The following is a 23,137-nucleotide window of genomic DNA, read 5'->3' on the forward strand; positions in this document are numbered from 1 at the left end:
AGATGTAGAACATTTCCATCATTGCAGAAAGTTCTATTGGATAGTGCTGGGCTCTAAGATAGATACCATAATGCATGTCCAAAAAATCCCTCTGCTATTTTTTCTCCCTAGTATTCTAATATTTTTGGTGGTTCACTTTGGTGGTTCCCCACCCACCGCCTGCTCCAAAAGGTGATTCAGAATCTGAGTGACTATAAATGAAGGTGGATGGGGACTTGAAATGTGTAATAAGTTTTTTTGGTGTTTGGATATAATTTGTACTTCGACTTTCCCATGCAGGAAACACAGTGTCTGTGTGTCCTGTACTGTTTGAGTGCTTGATGTAATTTGGCTGCTTTCTCTTTTTCTAGGTGTGATGAGAGATGGCACTTGTGGGGCTCATCTCTGCCTGAGAATTGGCACTGGAAGAGCTGACTCTGATCCTGGGCTCCTTGTGTGAACAAGCCTTAACTTCCAGCCACTTCAGTCCAAAGGTCAAGTTACTCGTTTTCTCTTAATGATGGGTATTGGTAAGAACACTACATCCAAATCCATGGAGGCTGGAAGTTCAACTGAAGGCAAATATGAAGATGAAGCGAAGCACCCGGCTTTCTTTACTCTTCCGGTAACAGCATTTCCTGTCTTTTTTCTTCTTAAGTCACTCTAAAGTAGTTTCTGCATTGACTAGGGTTAGCTTTTTTTTTTTTTCTTTTTAACCCAAAGAAAGTTTAGTATTAGTTTTCTTTTTTGTTTTGTTTTGTTTTATATAGCAGATTCTTATTAGTCATCAGTTTTATACACATCAGTGTATACATGTCAATCCCAATCGCCCAATTCAGCACACCACCATCCCCACCCCACCGTGGTTTTCCCCCCTTGGTGTACATACGTTTGTTCTCTACATCTGTGTCTCAACTTCTGCCCTGCAAACTGGCTCATCTGTACCATTTTTCTAGGTTCCACATACATGTGTTAATACGATATTTGTTTTTCTCTTTCTGACTTACTTCACTCTGTATGACAGTCTCTAGATCCATCCACGTCTCAACAAATGACTCAATATCGTTCCTTTTTATGGCTGAGCAATATTCCATTGTATATATGTACCACAACTTCTTTATCCGTTCATCTGTCAATGGGCATTTAGTTGCTTTCATGACCTGGCTATTGTAAATAGTGCTGCAATGAACATTGGGGTGCATGTGTCTTTTTGAATTATGGTTTTCTCTGGGTATATGCCCAGCAGTGGGATTGCTGGATCATAGGCTAATTCTATTTGTAGTTTTTAAAGGACCCTCCATACTGTTCTCCATAGTGGCTGTATCAATTTACATTCCCACCAACAGTGCAAAAGGGTTCCCTTTGCTCCACGCCCTCTCCAGCGTTTGTTGTTTGCAGAATTTCTGATGATGCCAATTCTAACTGGTGTGAGGTGATACCTCATTGTAGTTTTGATTTGCATTTCTCTAATAATTAGTGATCTTGAGCAGCTCTTCATGTGCTTCTTGGCCATCAGTATGTCTTCTTTGGAGAAATGTCTATTTATGTCTTCTGCCCATTTTGGGATTGGGTTGTTTCTTTGATATTGAGCTGCATGAGCTGTTTATATATTTTGGAGATTAATCCTTTGTCTGTTGATTCGTTTGCAAATATTTTCTCCCATTCTGAGGGTTGTCTTTTTGTCTTGTTTATGGTTTCCTTTGCTGTGCAAAAGCTTTGAAGTTTCATTAGGTGCCATTTGTTTATTTTTATTTTTATTTCCATTTCTCTAGGAGGTGGATCAAAAAAGATCTTGCTGTGATTTATGTCAGAGAGTGTTCTTCCTATGTTTTCCTCTAAGAGTTTTATAGTGTCTGGTCTTACATTTAGGTCTTCAATCCATTTTGAGTTTATTTTTGTGTATGGTGTTAGGGAGTGCTCTAATTTCATTCTTTAACATGTAGCTGTCCAGTTTTCCCAGCACCAGTTATTGAAGAGACTGTCTTTTCTCCATTGTTTATCTTTGCCTCCTTTGACATGATTAGTTGACCGTAGGTGTGTGGGTTTATCTCTGGGCTTTCTATCTTGTTCCATTGATCTATATTTCTGTTTTTGTGCCAGTACCATATTGTCTTGATTACTGTAGCTTTGTAGTATAGTCTGAAGTCAGGGAGTCTGATTCCTCCAGCTCCGTTCTATTCCCTCAGGACTGCTTTGGCTCTTCAGGGTCTTTTTTGTCTCCAAATTTTAAGATTATTTGTTCTAGTTCCGTAAAAAATGCCATTGGTAATTTGATAGGGATTGCTTTGAATCTGTAGATTGCTTTGGGTAGTATAGTCATTTTCACAATATTGATACTTCCAATCCAAGAACATGGTATATCTCTCCATCTGTTGGTATCATCTTTAATTTCTTTCATCAGTGTCTTATAGTTTTCTGCATACAGGTCTTTTGTCTCCCTAGGTAGGTTTATTCCTAGGTATTTTATTGTTTTTGTTGCAATGGTAAATGGGAGTGTTTCCTTAATTTCTCTTTCAGATTTTTCATTATTAGTGTATAGGAATCCAAGGGATTTCTGTGCATTAATTTTGTATCCTGCAACTTTACCAAATTCATTGATTAGCTCTAGTAGTTTTCTGGTGGCATTTTTAGGATTCCCTATATGTAGTATCATGTCATCTGCAAACAGTGACAGTTTTACTTCTTCTTTTCCAATCTGTATTCCTTTTATTTCTTTTACTTTTCTGATTGCCATGGCTGGGACTTCCAAAACTATGTTGAATAATAGTGGTGAGAGTAGACATCCTTGTCCCGTTCCTGATCTTAGAGGAAATGCTTTCAGTTTTTCACCATTGAGAATGATGTTTGCTGTGGGTTTGTCATATATGGCCTTTATTATGTTGAGGTAGGTTCCCTCTATGCCCACTTTCTGGAGAGTTTTTATCATAAATGCATGTTGAATTTTGTCAAAAGATTTTTCTGCCTCTATTGAGATGATCATATGGTTTTTGTTTTTTTTTTTCCGTACGTGGGCCTCTCACTGTTGTGGCCTCTCCTGTTGTGGAGCACAGGCTCCAGACGTGCAGGCTCAGCAGCCACGGCTCACGGGCCCAGCCACTCCGCGACATGTGAGATCTTCCCGGACCGGAGCACGAACCCGTGTCCTCTGCATCGACAGGCAGACTCTCAGCTACTGCGCCACCAGGGAAGCCCGATCGTATGGTTTTTATTCTTCAATTTGTTAATATGGTGTATCACATTGATAGATTTGCGTATATTGAAGAATCCTTGCATTCCTGGGATAAATCCCACTTGATCGTGGTGTATGATCCTTTTAATGTGTTGCTGAATTCTGTTTGCTAGTATTTTGTTGAGGATTTTTGCTCTATATTCATCAGTGATATTGGTCTGTAATTTTTTTTTCTTGTAGTATCTTTGTCTGATTTTGGTATCAGGGTGATGGTGGCCTCATAGAATGAGTTTGGGAGTGTTCCTTCCTCTGCAAGTTTTTGGAAGAGTTGGAGAAGGATGGGTGTTAGCTCTTCTCTAAATGTTTGATATAATTCACCTGTGAAGCCATCTGGTCCTGGACTTTTGATTTTTGGAAGATTTTTAATCACAGTTTCAATTTCATTACTTGTGATTGGTCTGTTCATATTTTCTGTTTCTTCCTGGTTCAGTCTTGGAAGGTTATACCTTTCTAAGAATTTGTCCATTTTTCCAGGGTGTCCATTTTATTGTCATAGAGTTGCTTGTAGTCGTCTCTTAGGATGCTTTGTATTTCTGCGGTGTCTGTTGTAACTTCTCCTTTTTCATTTCTAATTTTATTGATTTGAGTCCTCTCCCTCTTTTTCTTGATGAGCCTGGCTAATGGTTTATCAATTTTGTTGATCTTCTCAAAGAACCAGCTTTTAGTTTTATTGATCTTTGCTATTGTTTTCTTTGTTTCTATTTCATTTATTTCTACTCTGATCTTTATGATTTCTTTCCTTCTGCTAACTTTGGATTTTGTTTGTTCTTCTTTCTCTAGTTCATTTAGGTGTAAGGTAAGATTGTTTATTTGAGGTTTTTCTTGTTTCTTGAGGTAGGCTTGTATAGCTATAAACTTCCCTCTTAGAACTGCTTTTGGTGCATCCCATAGGTTTTGGATCGTCATGTTTTTATTGTCATTTGTTTCTAGGTATTTTTTGATTTCCTCTTTGATTTCTTCAGTGATCTCTTGGTTATTTAATAATGTATTGTTTAGTCTCCATGTGTTTGTGTTTTTTACGTTTTTTTCCCTGTAATTGATTTCTAATCTCATAGCCTTGTGGTCAGAAAAGATACTTGATATTATTTCAGTTTTCTTAAATTTACTGAGGCTTGTTTTGTGACCCAAGGTGTGATGTATCCTGGAGAATGTTCCATGCGCACTTTTCTTCTCAATATAATAGGACATTATAATGTCCTATAAATATTAATTAATCTATCTGGTCTATTGTGTCATTTAAAGCTTGTGTTTCCTTATTAATTTTCTGTTTGGATGATCTGTCCATTGGTGGAAGTGAGGTGTTAAAGTTCCCCACTATTACTGTGTTACTGTTGATTTCTTCTTTTATGGCCGTTAGCAGTTGCCTTATGTATTGAGGTGCTCCTATGTTGGGTGCATATAAATTTATAATTGTTGTATCTTCTTCTTGGATTGATCCCTTGATCATTATATAGTGTCATTCCTTGTCTCTTGTAACATTCTTTAAAGTCTGCTTTATCTGATATGAGTATTGCTACTCCAGCTTTCTTTTGATTTCCATTTGCATGGAATATCTTTTTCCATCCCCTCACTTTCAGTCTCTATGTGTCCCTAGGTCTGAAGTGGGTCTCTTGTAGACAGTGTATAGATGGGTCTTGTTTTTGTATCCATTCAGCAAGCCTGTTTCTTTTGGTTGCAGCATTTAATCCATTCACGTTTAAGGTAATTATCAATATGTATGTTCCTATGACAATTTTCTTAATTGTTTTGGGTTTGGTTTTATAGGTCCTTTTCTTCTCTTGTGTTTCCCACTTAGAGAAGTTCCTTTAACATTTGTTGTAGAGCTGGTTTGGTGGTGCTGAATTCTCTTAGCTTTTGCTTGTCTGTAAAGCTTTTGATTTCTCCATTGAATCTGAATGAGATCCTTGCCGGGTAGAGTAATCTTGGTTGTAGGTTCTTCCCTCTCATCACTTTAAGTATATCATGCCACTCCCTTCTGTCTTGCAGAGTTTCTGCTGAGAAATCAGCTGTTAACCTTATGGGAGTTCCCTTGTATATTATTTGTCGTTTTTCCCTTGCTGCTTTTAATAATTTTTCTTTGTCTTTAATCTTTGCCAATTTGATTACTATGTGTCTCGGTGTGTTTCTCCTTGGGTTTATCCTGTATGGGACTCGCTGCACTTCCTGGACTCTGGTGGCTATTTCCTTTCCCATGTTAGGGAATTTTCCTCTATAATCTCCAGATATTTTCTCTGGTTCTTTCCCTCTCTCTTCTCCTTCTGGGACCCCTACAATGCAAATGTTGTTGCATTTAATGTTGTCCCAGAGGTCTCTTAGGCTGTCTTCATTTCTTTTCATTCTTTTTTCTTTATTCTGTTCCGCAGCAGTGAATTCCACCATTCTGTCTTCCAGGTCACTTATCCGTTCTTCTGCCTCAGTTATTCTGCTATTGATTCCTTCTAGTGTAGTTTTCATTTCAGTTATTGTATTGTTCATCTCTGTGTGTTTGTTCTTTAATTCTTCTAGATCTTTGTTAAACATTTCTTGCATCTTCTCGATCTTTGCCTCCATTCTTTCCGAGGTCCTGGATCATCTTCACTATCATTATTCTGAATTCTTTTTCTGGAAGATTGCCTATCTCCACTTCATTTAGTTGTTTTTCTGGGGTTTTATCTTGTTCCTTCATCTGGTACATAGCCCTTTGCCTTTTCATCCTGTCTGTCTTTCTGTGAATGTGGTTTTTGTTCCACAGGCTGCAGGATAGTAGTGCTTCTGTTCTCTGCCCTCTGGTGGATGAGGCGATCTAAGAGGCTTGTGTAAGTTTCCTGATGGGAGGGACTTAGTGGTTGGTAGAGCTGACTGTTGCTCTGGCAGGCAGAGCTCAGTGTAGGATTAGCTTTAATACTCCTGTTTTCAGCAAAGGTTAAGGTATTTGAAAACCAAATGCTTTTCACGCGAGAGAGGCTTTGGGAACCCTGTTGGCTGACAGTGGTTTTGGCTCTGCCTAGAGTCACCTGATGGGATTAACTCCAAGAAGGAAGCATGCCTTGCTGTGAATATTGTGAAACTGGCCCAGTGCTTACTGTGTACTGGAGGATGTTGAAGGCTTAATTTTATCTCCAAAAATGTGTTTTTGTGAAATAACCTGTCACCCAACTTCATACTTGTATTTCAAGGTGGAAGAATGAATGAATGACATTCATTGTTTGGAACCCAACTGTCCATGACTTGTATTATGGCAGTAGCATCAAAGATAGAGGTATTTTGCCTGGACAAGTTATATCAGTCAGAGAAGGTTGATTACACACATTCATTATATTCAATGCTAATATTTTTTCAGATGTAGGATTATGACTTGATGTGTATAAAGTTACCTAAAGTGTTGGTTTAAGAAAGAAAAAAGCTCTTTAGAGGGAACTTGCTTCAGCTGTTTTTCCCTTAATATAGGAAATGAGGTTAATGTCAAGAATACCGTTCTAGGATTCCTTAAAACATGGTCCTAGAATTTGCCTCACTGAAACATTACCCGGTAAGAAAGACGTGAACACGGCATCTTTAAGTACGTTGGTTGCCCTGATTTACAGTTATACTTTGAATTTTACTCTGTGAATTCAGAGAGATGTTCCACTGATTTTACAACTGGTGTTACTTGTTTTCCTTCTTTCTGTAAAGTGAAATTTTGAAACTAGATTTTCTGTTATACTGAAGACTTAAGGTCGACACAGATTATCTAGAGGAAGAGATGTCAGGTTTCCAAGTTTAAATTAGAGCATCTCTGAAAAGTGAAGAGGAAAGTTCATGCCTGAATATTGACTTGTCTCTCCTGCGGCATTTGCCCAGCAGACCATTCACCCTCACCCTTCTCCACTTGAGAGACAAAAACTTGAGTACACCTTAGCCACCCACTTGCCTTGTCATTTTGGCTTAGAGTTTTAGGCTTATTTTAGCATTCAGATTGTGATATTGCACCGTTAGCAGTTAAATTCACCAACCTGTTATCAGTTTTCATGTTCACTGTTGTTTCTTGTAGCACTCTCCTTCCCTCTTTGTTCACTTTTCTTTTAAACTACACCAAGGGACTGTGAATGGTCGCTGACTTTGTCTTTGCACATCTGAAAATAATTGTATTTTGCTCTCAATTCTTGAATGGACTTCTATTAATTATACACTCCCGTTCTGTCTCCATTTCTCTTTAACTGCTTTCTCATGGTTTGTATATCTTTTTCTAGTGCTTCCTTTTGGCTGGATTCCCTAGTGTTATTTTACAATTTATTAATTCTTTGTGTACAGTCATGTGTTTATGTTGAAGTTTTATTGCAGTGATTATTTTCTTATTTCTAAAATTACTATTTGGTTTATATCTGCCTTTTTTTTTTTTTTTTTTTTTTTTTTGTGGTACGTGGGCCTCTCACTGCCATGGCCTCTCCTGTCACGGAGCACAGGCTCCGGACGCGCAGGCCCAGCGGCCACAGCTCATGGGCCCAGCCGCTCCGCGGCATGTGGGATCCTCCCAGACCGGGGCACGAACCTGTGTCCCTGTATCTGCCTATTTTTGTTCTTAATTTCTTGTATGTATGTATTTGTTTTAAAATGTTTGTACTTTTAAATTATTGAGGACTCTAATGTGCTAAAGTATTTTTCCAATTGTTCTACTTTCCTCTGGTGTGAAATCCTTGTTTCTTTTGATATTTTCTTCTCTGCCACTCCCCACTTTTTTCTCTATAGTTTTGCCTTTTCCTTTCCTGGATCCAGTCCAGAACCTGTTCTTACAGTGGAGGTCTTCCTGTCTTCTCCCAGTGGGTACAGACCATAACATGAAGGAGTGAGGAGACCCGCTGGCCCCTGAGCACTGAACCTGGTTCTGGTCCTCCCCTTGTGTGGGGACCCTTAAGTCCCTGTTTTTCCATGGGAGCTGCCTGACTGAGGTCTTCCAGGCTCAGAGTCTCGTGGGTTCCAGTGTCCACCCATTCATTGCTTTATGTTTCTTGTATTCTAAAAGGCTTGTCTGTTTTTAGCCTTGCCTATTTTGGGGCTTTCCCAACTCCATTGTTATTTAGGGGTGGGGTTGGGATGGAGTATTCCTCAAAGCATTAATTTCCAGATCCATCTTCAGCAGGATTACAAGTACATGCGAGCTGGGAATGTGGATATAATATGTAGTTAGACATAAATATAATGTGAATATAAAGTAATTTAACACTAGAGCAGTTTCATATAGGGATGTTATGGAATTTTTACTCTAGTCTTGGGCTATAAAAGTAGGCATTATAAAGGGAGAAGAAAAAGAGGAGTAATAGAGTTGGAATCATGGGATTGAGCTAGTGGGAGGAGAGCGAAATATCAAGGGGATAAGCTGTTAAGGTCAGCACATGAATCATCAGGATGACTCAGAACAGGGATGCCAAGAAGTGTGTTAACATGTGCTGCCTCGAGCTTATGAGAAAATGGAAGGTGAAATAATAGAAGGAAAACAGATGAAAACAAAAGCCTATCCAAAAATTTTTATAAAGAAATAGTTCATTTGTTGGAATTTGGGGTTGTAGAAAGTTTTGTTAGAAAATATTTTCTAATACAATAAAAAGAGGAACAGTAGTGCCCATATTTAATCACTAGTGAAATTGCTACCCTAAGAAAACTTAGACAGTAAGATAGAAGACCATTTTGAATGATTTGTTTGTTGATAGGACAGAGGTAGGAGGCTAGGTTAGAGCTGGTCCCTTTTCGCTGCCCAACTGGTAGGATTATTTTGGTCGCTGCCTCTCTGCTCTTAGGAAGTGTGTCTGTCTCTCCCTGTTCCTCATTCAGGGACCACAGGTCTACACACTAATTTCATAGACTCTGATAGCCTTAGAGGTAGGTGAAAGTGGCTTTAGAACTTTCCAAGTGGTTCTTTGGGAAGGTGAAATGTAGGGATTTGCCCAAAGCATCTAGCTCACATGGTGTGTTAATTAAGTAAAGTTTATATCAGTTGGATCACATAGGCTCTTGTCCCCAAGGAGTTCACAGCCAGTGAGCAAGGCAGGAGCTGCACATTAGCAACACTGACAACAGGTACAGGGCATTTATCTTCTGAGTTTCACAGATGTTCTTGGGAACGGTCTTCGAAATAAAGAGTTGGGAGTGGTGGTGATTAAACTGCTATGGCTGATGCTCCAGTGGGAGCAGTGGTGAAAAATGAGGCTCAGTTTTTTTTCCTCCAGCTACTTGTCTGTGTGAGCATATGACTGACTTCATGGTTCTGGTTGTGTTTTTGTTTTCTTTTCCCTATAATGTGGCCACTCAGTGCATTTGAGAAATGGTATTTTGGATTATAGGGTTAGTCCTCCTAAGAGAATCTCTAGGGTAGTTTCAAATATAGATGATTTTTTGGCTGACTTTAAAACACATCTCCCATGGAAAATATGATTGCATTAGACAAAGAGAGGTGTGGGTAAGAGGCAGGAGGTGTTGAGGTGGGGAGAGGACCCTGGCTGTGTTGGGCCCTGGACGCAGGGCAGCTGAAATGAACCTTGAAGTGAAAGGAGGCAATGTTGGAACATGTTGGGATAGTGCAGAGGAAGGGATCAGCCTGAGCCAAGTCAGGGGTAGAAGAGGAAAAGTGTGGAGGAATGGTGTTAGAACCATTAGGCTGGAAGCCTAGATTCTGGGTGGTTCCTGAATGATTTGCTAAGGGATTTGGAAGTTTCTACTCTATCAATAAAAAGCTCTCCAAGAGTTTTGACCAGGGGAATAACCCAAAAGGTTGTGCTTTAGAACAAACTGGAGTAGGGCACGATTAGACGAAGAAAGAAAAGTGTTGTTTTACTCACCTGGCTGCTATAACAATTTACAATAGACAGGGTGACTTAAGCCACAAACATTTATTTCTCACAGTTTTGGAGTCGGGGAAGAACAAGATCAAGGTACTAGCAGATTTGATTCTTGGTGAGGGCTCTCTTCTTGGCTTGTAGATAGCTGCCTTCTCACTGGATCCTGACAAGGCTCACAGAAGAAGCTCTGGTGTCTCTTTTCCCTCTTATAAGAATACTAAGTCTATTATGAGGGTTCTACCCATATGATCTTATTACCTTCCAAAGCCCCTTCTTTTTTTTTTTTTTTTTTTACATCTTTATTGGAGTATAATTGCTTTACAATAATATGTTAGTTTCTACTTTATAACAAAGTGAATCAGTTATACATATACATGTGTTCCCAAATCTCTTCCGTCTTGCGTCTCCCTCCCTCCCAACCCTCCCTATCCCACCACTCCAGGTGGTCACAAAGCACCAAGCTGATCTCCCTGTGCTATGCGGCTGCTTCCCACTAGCTATCTACCCTGCGTTTGGTAGTGTATATATATCCATGCCTCTCTCTCGCTTTGTCACAGCTTACCCTTCCCCCTCCCCATATCCTCAAGTGCATTCTCTAGTAGGTCTGTGTCTTTAATCCTGTCTTACACCTAGGTTCTTCATGACATTTTTTTTCCTTAAATTCCATATATATGTGTTAGCATACAGTATTTGTCTTTCTCTTTCTGACTTACTTCACTCTGTATGACACTACGTCTATCCATCTCATTACAAATAGCTCAGTTTTGTTTCTTTCTATGGCTGAGTAATATTCCATTGTATATATGTGCCACATCTTCTTTATCCATTCATCCGATGATGGACACATAGGTTGTTTCCATCTCTGGGCTATTGTAAATAGAGCTGCAATGAACATTTTGGTACATGACTCTTTTTGAATTACAGTTTTCTCAGGGTATATGGCCAGTAGTGGGATTGCTGGGTCATATGGTAGTTCTATTTGTAGTTTTTTAAGGAACCTCCATACTGTTCTCCATAGTGGCTGTATCAATTTATATTTCCACCAAGAGTGCAAGAGGGTTCCCTTTTCTCCACATCCTCTCCAGCATTTATTGTTTCTAGATTTTTTGATGATGGCCATTCTGACTGGTGTGAGATGATATCTCATTGTAGTTTTGATTTGCATTTCTCTAATGATTAATGATGTTGAGCATTCTTTCATGTGTTTGTTGGCAGTCTGTATATCTTCTTTGGAGAAATGTCTATTTAGGTCTTCTGCCCATTTTTGGATTGGGTTGTTTGTTTTCTTGTTGTTGAGTTGCATGAGCTGCTTATAAATTTTGGAGATTAATCCTTTGTCAGTTGCTTCATTTGCAAATATTTTCTCCCATTCTGAGGGTTGTCTTTTGGTCTTGTTTATGGTTTCCTTTGCTGTGCAAAAGCTTTGAAGTTTCATTAGGTCCCATTTGTTTATTTTTGGTTTTATTTCCATTTCTCTAGGAGGTGGGTCAAAAAAGATCTTGCTGTGATTTATGTCATAGAGTGTTCTGCCTATGTTTTCCTCTAAGAGTTTGATAGTTTCTGGCCTTACATTTAGGTCGTTAATCCACTTTGAGCTTATTATTGTGTATGGTGTTAGGGAGTGATCTAATCTCATACTTTTACATGTACCTGTCCAGTTTTCCCAGCACCACTTATTGAAGAGGCTGTCCTTTCTTCACTGTACATTCCTGCCTCCTTTATCAAAGATAAGGTGGCCATATGTGCGTGGGTTTATCTCTGGGCTTTCTATCCTCCTCCATTGATCTATCTTTCTGTTTTTGTGCCAGTACCATACTGTCTTGATTACTGTAGCTTTGTAGTATAGTCTGAAGTCAGGGAGCCTGATTCCTCCAGCTCCACTTTTCGTTCTCAAGATTGCTTTGGCTATTCTGGGTTTTTTCTGTTTCCATACAAATTGTCAAAATTTTTGTTCTAGTTCTGTGAAAAATACCAGTGGTAGTTTGATAGGGATTGCATTGAATCTGTAGATTGCTTTGGGTAGTAGAGTCATTTTCACAATGTTGATTCTTCCAATCCAAGAACATGGTATATCTCTCCATCTCTTTGTATCATCTTTAATTTCCTTCACCAGTGTCTTCTAATTTTCTGCATACAGGTCTTTTGTCTCCTTAGGTAGGTTTATTCCTAGATATTTTATTCTTTTTGTTGCAGTGGTAAATGGGAATGTTTTCTTAATTTCACTTTAAGATTTTTCATCATTAGTGTATAGAAATGCCAGAGATTTCTGTGCATTAATTTTGTATCCTGCTACTTTACCAAATTCATTGATTAGCTCTAGTAGTTTTCTGGTAGTGTCCTTAGGGTTCTCTATGTCATCTGCAAAGAGTGACAGCTTTACCTCTTCTTTTCTGATTTGGATTCCTTTTATTTCCTTTTCTTCTGTGATTGCTGTGGCTAAAACTTCCAAAACTATGTTGAATAAGAGTTGTGAGAGTGGGCAACCTTGTCTTGTTCCTGATCTTAGTGGAAATGCTTTCAATTTTTCACCATTGAGGATGATGTTGGCTGTGGGTTTGTCATATATGGCCTTTACTATGCCTACTTTCTGCAGGGTTTTTATCATAAATGGATGTTGAATTTTGTCAAAAGCTTTCTCTGCATCTATTGAGATGATCATATGGTTTTTCTCCTTCAATTTGTTAATATGGTTTATCACATTGATTGATTTGCTTATATTAAAGAATCCTTGCATTCCTGGAATAAACCCCACTTGATCATGGTGTATGATCCTTTTTTTTTTTTTTTTTTGCGATACACGGGCCTCTCACTTGTTGTGGCCTCTCTTGTTGCAGAGCACAGGCTCTGGACATGCAGGCTCAGCAGCCATGGCTCACGGGCTCAGCCGCTCAACGACATGTGGGATTTTCCCAGACTGGGGCATGAACCCGTGTCCCCTGCATCGGCAGGCAGACTCTCAACCGCTGCGCCACCAGGGAAGCCCTGTATCATCCTTTTAACGTGCTGTTGGATTCTGTTTGCTAGTATTTTGTTGAGGATTTTTGCATCTATGTTCATCAGTAATATTGGCCTGTAGTTTTCTTTCTTTGTGACATCCTTGTCTGGTTTTGGTATCAAGGTGATGGTGGCCTCGTAGAATGAGTTTGGGAGTGTTCCTCTCTCTGCTATATTTTGGAAGAGTGTGAGAAGGATAGGTGTAAGCTCTTCTCTAAATGTTTGATAGAATTCACCTGTGAAGCCATCTGCTCCTGGGCTTTTGTTTGTTGGAAGATTTTTAATCACAGTTTCAATTTCAGTGCTTGTGATTGGTCTGTTCATATTTTCTATTTCTTCCTGATTCAGTCCTTGCAGGTTGTACATTTCTAAGAATTTGTTGATTTCTTCCAGGTTGTCCATTTTATTTGCATAGTGTTGCTTCCTTGTAGTAATCTCTCATGATCTTTTGTATTTCTGCAGTGTCAGTTGTTACTTCTTTTTCATTTCTAATTCTATTGATTTGAGTCCTCTCCCTTTTTTTCTTGATGAGTCTGGCTAATGGTTTATCAATTTTGTTTATCTTCTCAAAGAACCAGCTTTTAGTTTTATTGATCTTTGCTATCGTTTCCTTCATTTCTTTTTCATTTATTTCTGATCTGATCTTTATGATTTCTTTCCTTCTGCTAACTTTAGGGGGTTTTTGTTCTTCTTTCTCTAATTGCTTTAGGTGCAAGGTTAGGTTGTTAATTCGAGATGTTTCCTGTTTCTTAAGGTAGGATTGTATTGCTATAAACTTCCCTCTTAAACTGCTTTTGCTGCATCCCATAGGTTTTGGGTCATCATGTCTCCTTTGTCATTTGTTTCTAGGTATTTTTTAATTTCCTCTTTGATTTCTTCAGTGATCACTTCGTTATTAAGTAGTGTATTGTTTAGCCTCCATGCGTTTGTATTGTTTACAGATCTTTTCCTGTAATTGATATCTAGTCTCATAGCATTGTGGTCGGAAAAGATACTTGATGCAATCTCAGTTTTCTTAAATTTACCAAGGCTTGGTTTGTGACCCAAGATATGATCTATCCTGGAGAATGTCCATGAGCACTTGAGAAAAATGTGTATTCTATTGTTTTTGGATGGAATGTCCTATAAATATCAATTAAGTCCATCTTGTTTAATGTATCATTTAAAGCCTGTGTTTCCTTATTTATTTTCATTTTGGATGATCTGTCCATTGGTGAAAGTCGGGTGTTAAAGTCCCCTACTATGAATGTGTTACTGTCGATATCCCCTTTTATGACTGTTAGTATTTGCCTTATGTATTGAGGTGCTCCTATGTTGGGTGCATAAATATTTACAATTGTTATATCTTCTTCTTGGATCAATCCCTTGATCATTATGTAGTGTCCTTCTTTGTCTCTTCTAATATTCTTTATTTTAAAGTCTGTTTTGTCTGATATGAGAATTGCTACTCCAGATTTCTTTTGGTTTCCATTTGCATGAAATACCTTTTTCCATCCCCTTACTTTCAGTCTGTATGTGTGTCTAGGTCTGAAGTGGGTCTCTTGTAGACAGCAGATATATGGGTCTTGTTTTTGTATCCATTCAGCTAATCTGTGTCTTTTGGAGGGAGCATTTAGTCCATTTACATTTAAGGTAATTATCGATATGTATGTTCCTATTCCCATTTTCTTAATTGTTTTGGGTTCGTTATTGTAGGTCTTTTCCTTCTCTTGTGTTTCTTGCCTAGAGAAGTTCCTTTATCAGTTGTTGTAAAGATGGTTTGGTGGTGCTGAACTCTCTCAGCTTTTGCTCGTCTGTAAAGATTTTAATTTCTCCATGAAATCTGAATGACATCCTTGCTGGGTACAGTAATCTTGGTTGTAGCTTTTTCTCCTTCATCACTTTAAATATGTCCTGCCAGTCCTTTCTGGCTTACAGAGTTTCTGCTGAAAGATCAGCTGTTAACCTTATGGGGATTCCCTTGTGTGTTATTTGTTGTTTTTCCCTTGCTGCTTTTAATATGTTTTCTTTGTATTTAATTTTTGACAGTTTGATTAATATGTGTCTTGGCATATTTCTCCTTGGATTTATCCTGTATTGGACTGTTTGTGCTTCCTGGACTTGATTAAGTATTTCCTTTCTCATGTTAGGGAAGTTTTCAACTATAATCTCTTTAAATGTTTTCTCAGTCCCTTTCTTTTCTCTTCTTCTTCTGGAACCCCTATAATTCGAATGTTGGTGTGTTTAATGTTGTCCCAGAGGTCTCTGAGACTGTCCTCAGTTCTTTTAATTCCTTTTTCTTTATTCTGCTCTGCAGTAGTTATTTCCACTATTTTATCTTCCAGGTCACTTATCTGTTCTTCTGCCTCAGTTATTCTGCTATTGATCCCATATAGAATATTTTTCATTTAATTTATTGTGTTGTTCATTGTTGTTTGTTTCATCTTTAGTTCTTCTAGGTCCTTGTTAAATGTTTCTTGCATTTTCTCTATTCTGTTTCCAAGATTTTGGATCATCTTTACTTTCATTATTTGAATTCTTTTTCAGGTAGACTGCCTATTTCCTCTTCATTTGTTAGGTCTGGTGGGTTTTTATCTTGCTCCTTCATCTGATGTGTTTTTTTCTGTCTTCTCATTTTGCTTATCTTACTGTGTTTGGGGTCTCCTTTTTGTGGGCTGCAGGTTCGTATTTCCCATTGTTTTTGGTTTCTGTCCCCAGTGGCTAAGGTTGGTTCAGTGGGTTGTGTAGGCTTCCTGGTGGAGGGGACTAGTGCCTATGTTCTTGTGGATGTGAGGCTGGATCTTGTCTTTCTGGTGGGCAGGTCCACGTTTGGTGGTGTGTTTTGGGATGTCTGTGGAGTTATTATGATTTTAGGCAGCCTCTGTGCTAATGGGTGGGGTTGTGTTTCTGTCTTGCTAGTTGTTTGGCCTAGGGTGTCCAGCACTGTAGCTTGCTGGTCATTGAGTGAAGCTGGGTGCTGGTGTTGAGACGGAGATCTCTGGGAGATTTTCGCCGTTGGATATTATGTGGAGCTGGGAGGTCTCTTGTGGACCAGTGTCCTGAAGTTGGCTCTGTCACCTCAGAGGCACAGCACTGACTCCTGGCTGCAGCACCAAGAGCCTTTCATCCACACGGCTCAGAATAAAAGGGAGAAGAAGTAGAAAGAAAGATTTAGTAGAAAGAAAGAATTAGTAGAAAGAAAGAAAGGATGGAGGAAGGAGGGAAGGAAGGAAGGAAAAAAAGAAAGAAAGAAGATAAAGTAAAATAAAATAAAGTAAGGTAAAATATAATAAAGTTATTAAAACAAAAAAATATTAAGAAAAAAAGTTAAAAAAAAAACCAAAATGGACAGATAGAACCCCAGGACAAATGGTGGAAGCAAAGCTATACAGACAAAATCTCACACAGAAGCATAAACATACACACTCACAAAAAGAGGAAAAGGAGAAAAAATAATAAATCTTGCTCTCAAAGTCCACCTTCTCAATTTGGGATGATTCATTGTCTATTCAGGTATTCCACAGATGCAGGGTACATCAAGTTGATTGTGGAGCTTTAATCCGCTGCTTCTGAGCCTGCTGAGAGAGGTTTCCCTTTCTCTTCTTTGTTCTCACAGCTCCCAGGGGCTCAGCTTTGGATTTGGCCCCACCTCTGCGTGTAGGTCCCCGGGAGGGCGTCTGTTCTTCGATCAGACAGGACGGGGTTAAAGGAGCCGCTGATTCGGGGGCTCTGGCTCACTCAGGCAGGGGGGACGGAGGGGCACGGAGTGAGGGGCAGAGGCCGGTGGGACGTTGTACCAGCCTGAGGCGTGCCGTGCGTTCTCCCGGGGGAGTTGTCCCTGGATCCCGGGACCCTGGCAGTGGCTGGCTGCACAGGCTCCCCGGAACAGGGGTGGGGATAATGACCTGTGCTCGCACACAGGCTTCTTGGTGCCGGCAGCAGCAGCCTTAGCGTCTCATGCCCGTCTCTGGGGTCCGCGCTTTTAGCTGTGGCTCGCGCCCGTCTCTGGAGCTCCTTTAAGCAGCGCTCTTAATCCCCTCTCCTCGTGCACCAGGAAACAAAGAGGGAAGAAAAAGTCTCTTGCGTCTCTGGTAGGTCCAGACTTTTCCCCCGCACTCCCTCCCGGCTAGCCGTGGCGCACTAGCCCCCTGCAGGCTGTGTTCATGTTGCCAACCCCAGTCCTCTCCCTGCGCTCCGACGAAGCCGGAGCCTCAGCTCCCAGCCACGCCCGCCCCGGTGAGTGAGCAGACAAGCCTCTCTGGCTGGTGAGTGCTGGTCGGCACTGATCCTCTGTGCGGGAATCTCTCCCCGCTTTGCCCTCCGCACCCCTGTTGCTGTGCTCTCTTCCGCGGCTCCGAAGCTTTCCCCCTCTGCCACACGCAGTCTCCACCCGTGAAGGGGCTTTCTAGTGTGTGGAAACCTTTCCTCCTTCACAGCTCCCTCCCACTGGTGCCGGTCCCGTCCCTATCCTTTTGTCTTTGTTTATTCTTTTTTCTTTTGCCCTGCCCAGGTACATGGGGAGTTTCTTGCCTTTTGGGAGGTCTGAGGTCTTCTGCCAGCGTTCTGTAGGTGTTCTGTAGGAGTTGTTCCACGGGTAGATGTATTTCTGGTGTATCTGTGGGGAGGAAGGTGATCCCCGCGTCTTACTGTTCCGCCATCTTCCCGGAAGCTGGCCCTTCCTTCTAATCATGTTGGGAGTTAAGGCTTCAACATATGAATGTGGGGAGGGGGGGACAAAATGTTCAGTCCATAACAGGTATCTGTTGCAATAATCATTGAGCAAGTATTTATTGAACACATTCTGTATAAGAGGTGGCCCTTATCTATGCATAAAACCTTACAACTTACTCTTTTCCCTCAAGTAATGAATGAGCCAGAGCAGTGAGTAGACAATTCCTGCACAGTAGAGTGAGCACTGCAGTAGGGATTCCTATAGCATGTAACAGGAGCCCACTGGAAGGCCTCCAGACTCTTTTTGGGATGACTCATTGGGGTGAAGACAGGTTAGGACAGGGAGAGTCAGGGAGACCTGAGAGATACCAAAGTCTTAAGCATGGGTAAGTACAGTAGGAGTGGAGGTGAGGCTGACAGAAGAGATGCCAAGGAGATTTTGAGGGCTGAGAGAGAGGAACGAGAGTTAAGGGTGATATTAAGATTTATATAAAGGAAACTGGTTGTTTAATGGTACCTTTGCAGAAAATAAGGAGTCCAGGGAAAATCATAGGTTTGAAGGGTGGGGAAGATGGAAGATAATGGGTTTCATTTGAACAATTGTGGATTTGAAATGCTGATGAAACTCCTAGATCCTCTAGGAATTGGGGGTGTGGAACCTGGAGCAGAGAGAGAGCAGGAGTGCAATAATAATAATAATAATAATAATAAATTTTTAAAAAGACTTGGGGCTAAGGTGGCTGGTGGCTGAATCTGAAGAGGCGGATATTGCTGCCAGGGAGAGAGCTGAAATAGGAAGAAAGGAGAGTTAAGGACCTCACTGCTGGAGATGCCCACATGTGGGTGTCTCAGAGCATTGGCACCAGGGCATCACTGCCTGCTAGGGTCTTACTTCATCCTGGCTTTCCAAAACATAAACATTGAAGAGTGACCAATAGGGCAGCTCTGTATTCGTTTTTTTTCTCTAGATCTGTGCCACCCCTAGGTTCTCTAGCTCTTGTGCTACCAGCTACTAGCCACATCTGGCTGTTTAAATGTAAGTTAATTAAAATTAAATAAAATCTAAAATCTAGTTCCTCAGTTGCACTAGTCAGCTTTTTAAAAAAACTTGCTGGTAAGGGCCTTCTTAGACTCTAAAATGCAGGCTCTTATTTCCTTGTTTGCTTTGGAGTCTGAAGCTGGGCCTCAGGCTGGCTGTTAAGATATTTAGAGACTGGTGTGCTGGAGTGTAGGGAGGTGGGGCAGTGGGAATCAAAGCTGTCTGTTCCTCAGAACCAGGTTTGGGGAAGGTATCTCGAGTGGGTTGCTGGTGGGGTGTGTGTTCAGGGTCTCACTTGGGCATCCTGTGTTAGATAACTGCTTCCTCAAATGTCACAAGTGCTGATTTTTAAAAAAACTCCTATGGGAGGAAATCACAATGTCTTTAAACAAAATAAAAGAAAGACCCATGAAAATAAAGAGAAAAAGAATAAGTCCAAAAATAGAGGAAGAATAATGAATGGATCACATTAAGAACAAGAGACATGCAAAGCCCCAAGATTGATAGAAATTAGATCATATGATCAGTGTTGATATTAGATAGAAGGATAACAAAAGATCTTCTCCTTATCCCATGGGAATCTTGTTAGGCAAGTTTGTGTGCTTTTAAAGGCAGCTAGGAAATGTGTAAGGGGTGAATGCAGCCTGGCAAGAAATTGGAACCAGAAAAACAAAAAGAGTCTCGAAGAACTGCCATACCCTAAGGACACCGGCCGGGGAAGCACAGCCAGGACAAAGTCATGTGTTGCCTCTGCAGTCCTCCTGTGTTGGTAGCTCCTGTATCTTCTGAACCTGGAAGGGCATCCAGGGAAAACCAAGTAAATAGCTTAAACTTACTATTGGCAAAGGCCCACCTATAATACAGTCTGATGTTTCCACCACCCAGTTCTGGGCTGGGTGAAGTGCTTAGGGTGCCTTAAGTTTTTATTTTCTCTCCTTCTGATAGGCTCTGTGAGAATATTTGAGTCTCCTCTCTTGGGTACCAAGAGTGGATCATTCAGTCTGGAGATATTATGGACAGAGGAGTAGCTTTATTTGGTTCAGTTTTAACAAGGAATGGGAGAAATACTCATCAGTGTTCATACAAATCCGCTATTTGTTTCAGATTTCCCTAGTGTATTTTCTTCAGAACCATATAATGTTAGGAACCCATAATGCCCCCAACGTTGTGGGTACCACACAAACCTGGTAATAAGCTACTTATAGCCCACTGGAGGTGTGAAGTAATAGAAAATATGTAAGTTGGTCTTTGCCCCTGGTTCCTGGCACAGAACCCCTGTGTAATTTCTGAACTCCTTGTAATTTCCTAAGTGAAAAGAACACTAGGAGCATCATGTTCTAACAAGATGACTCTGTGTGGGCTTCTGGATGGTGACTGGTCACCAAAAAGACAGAGCCGTGATTTGAAGCTTGGCATTTTCAGCCTCATATCTCATCCTCTAGAGAGGGAGAGGGGCTAGAAATGGAGTTAATGATTGATCATGCCTACTTGAGGAAGCCTCCATACAAGCCAGTAGTAGAGAGTTTGGAGAACTCCTAGGTTGGTGAAAACATTCACACCAGGAGGGTGATGCACCACAGCTCCACAGGGACAGAAGCTCCTGTGCTCGGGCCCCTCCAAGACCTCACTCTCTGTATCTCTTCATCTGGCTGTTCATCTGTATCCTTTATCATATCCTTTAATAAACTGGTAAACATAAGTGTTTCCCTGAGTTCTGTGAGCTCTAGCAAATTAATCAAACCTGGGGAGGGGGTCGTGGGGACCTCCAATTTTTAGACAAATTGGACAGAAGTTGTGGGTAAAGCTGGGGTTACTACTTGAGATTGGTATCAGAAGTAGCAGGGGCAGTAGTCATGTGGGACTGAGCCCTTAACCTGTGGGCTCTGACACTCTTATCTAGGTAGACAGTATCAGAGTTGAGTTAAATTGTATTGGGTTGGCCAAAAGGTTCGTTCGTTTTTTTCCATAAGATGGCTCTAGTAGCACTTAGTTGTCTTTAACTTCATTCCAAACAATTTTGTTAGATTGTATTGTGACAGCTGTCATATCAGCGTGCATTTAAAAAAAGACATCAAAATTAGTGAATTTTGGGCTTCCCTGGTGGCGCAGTGGTTGAGAGTCCGCCTGCCGATGCAGGGGACACGGGTTCGTGCCCTGGTCCGGGAAGATCCCACGTGCCGCGGAGCGGCTGGGCCCATGAGCCATGGCCGCTGAGCCTGCGCGTCCGGAGCCTGTGCTCCGCAGCAGGAGAGGCCACAACAGTGAGAGGCCCGCGTACTGCAAAAAAAAAAAAAAAAAAATTAGTGAATTTTTGTGTAGCCATTTTAATGTTGAAGATGGAAGAAAAACAACATTTTTGGCATATTATGCTTTATTATTTCAAGGAAGGTAAAAACGCAACAGAAATGCAAAAAAAAAAAGGATTTTTGCAGTATATGGAGAAGGTGCTGTGACTGTTCGAATGTGTCAAAAGTGGTTTGTGCAGTTTCATGCTGGAGATTTCTTGCTAGATGATACTCCATGGTTGGGTAGATTAGTTGAAGTTGATAGTGATCAAATCGAGACATTAATTGAGAAGAGTCAATGTTATATACCACACAGGAGATAACCGACATACTCAAAATATCCAAACCAAGTGCTGAAAATCATTTGCACCAGCTTGGTTATGTGAATCGCTTTGATGTGTGGCTTCCACATAAGTTAAGTGGAAAAAACCTTCTTGACCATATTTCTGCATGCAATTCTCTATTGAAACGTAATGAAAACGTTCCGTTTTAAAAACAAATTGTGATGGGCGATGAAAAGTGGATATTGTACAATAATGTGGAATGGAAGAGATCGTGGGGCAAGCGAAATGAACCACCACCAACCACACCAGAGGCCAGTCTTCATCCAAAGAAGGTGATGTGTATATGGTGGGATTGGAAGGGAGTCTTCTATTATGAGCTCCTTCCAGAAAACCAAACAATTAATTCCAACAAGTGCTGTTCCCATTTAGACCAACTGAAAGCAGCACTTGACGAAAAGCGTCCAGAATTATTCAACAGAAAATGCATAATCTTCCATCAGGGTAACGCAAGACTGCATGTTTCTTTGACAACCAGGCAAAAACTATTACAGCTTGGCTGGAAAGTTCTGATTCATCCACCATATTCACCAGACATTGCACCTTTGGATTTCCATTTATTTAGATCTTTACAAAATTCTCTTAATGGAGAAAATTTCAATTCCCTGGAAGACTGTAAAAGGCACCTGGAACAGTTCTTTGCTCAAAAAGATAAAAAGTTTTTGGAAGAATGGAATTATGAAGTTGCCTGTAAAGTGGCAGAAGGTAGTGGAACAAAAGTTTGAATACATTGTTTAATAAAGTTCTTAGTGAAAATGAAAAATATTCTGTGTGAGTAGTAAAGGAGATACACAGGAAAGAAAGATGCAGGAGGTAGACCAAACTGGGTTTTTCTAATATAGCAGGAGGTATGGCAAGTTGACAAACAAACCATAGTGTTAGGGTTTGAATTCAGTAAGGGTGCTGTGAGAGTGCCCACAAGGGACCCCTGCCCAGCCACAGAGGAGATCACATCAGAGTCCTGAAAATGTCTGGGTGTAGCAGGTCCAGGGGAGGGAGAACGAGGGCCTTTTGGCTGGGGGAACAGTGGAACCATGTTCAGTCTGGGCACAAGTTCAGTGTAAACAGTACAGCAGAGTTGGGTTGGGTAATGGAGGTGCTCATGAACGGTTGTAGCAAAATCAATTGCATTCAAGTTTTAGGGTAGAGAATTCCTGCTGTGGGCACTGGGAGTGGAAGGGTCTGGAGATTGGAAGGAGAGTTAAGGTATTAGAGCAGTTCAGATGGGAACTGATCGTGACCTGATCTGGGAGAGTAGGAAGGAAAGGAATTCTTTCCTTCCCAGACGCTCCATGTGAGGCGCTGGGAACACAGGTTCCTACTGCCGTGAAATTGATCTCCTGGTGGTGGTGAGAGGAGACAAAAAATAAACAACTAAGCAGAAGCATCATGTAGTGGCTGGTGACAAATTCTGTGAAGAAAATAAATCAAGGAAGGGGGATAGTGAGGAATAGAATATAAAGTCAGATAGGGGTGATTCAGGAGTTGCAGACTATTGATTAATATATCCCTTAAAAAAATGCACTCGGTATTTCCCTCAGGTTCAGGGGTCTAGGAAACAACAGTGAATTAAACAGCAAAAAACCCTGACCTCACAGAGCTTTCCTTCTGGCAGGGGAGACAGGTAATGTACACTAAAAATAAGTCAATTGTGTAGGTGTTAGATATTGATAAGTACCAAGGAAAAAATAAAACCAGGAAGAGGGATAGAAACTGCTAGGGGTGGTGTGTTGACCTTTCAGGTGGCCAGGAAAGGCTGCACTAGAAGATGGCATTTGAGTAAAGGCCTGAAGGAGTTGAGGGAAGCCCGTCATGGTAGTGTGAGCAGCAAG

General features: G+C 40.8%; 1 protein-coding gene across 1 annotated transcript in view; it reads left to right on the forward strand.

Annotated features, from left to right (window-relative positions):
* Positions 1 to 360: 360 nt before the first annotated feature.
* The window catches only part of SLC23A2 (solute carrier family 23 member 2), a 93,492-nt gene continuing 70,715 nt past the window's right edge, over positions 361 to 23,137 (forward strand). The window contains exon 1 of the mRNA XM_065893695.1: positions 361 to 604. Within this exon, the coding sequence (XP_065749767.1) occupies positions 497 to 604 (108 nt within the window). The 5' untranslated portion in view covers positions 361 to 496. The remainder of the gene's footprint in view (positions 605 to 23,137) is intronic.

The sequence above is a fragment of the Phocoena phocoena genome, chromosome 15, assembly GCF_963924675.1.
Source record: "Phocoena phocoena chromosome 15, mPhoPho1.1, whole genome shotgun sequence".
Classification (NCBI taxonomy): Eukaryota; Metazoa; Chordata; class Mammalia; order Artiodactyla; family Phocoenidae; genus Phocoena; species Phocoena phocoena.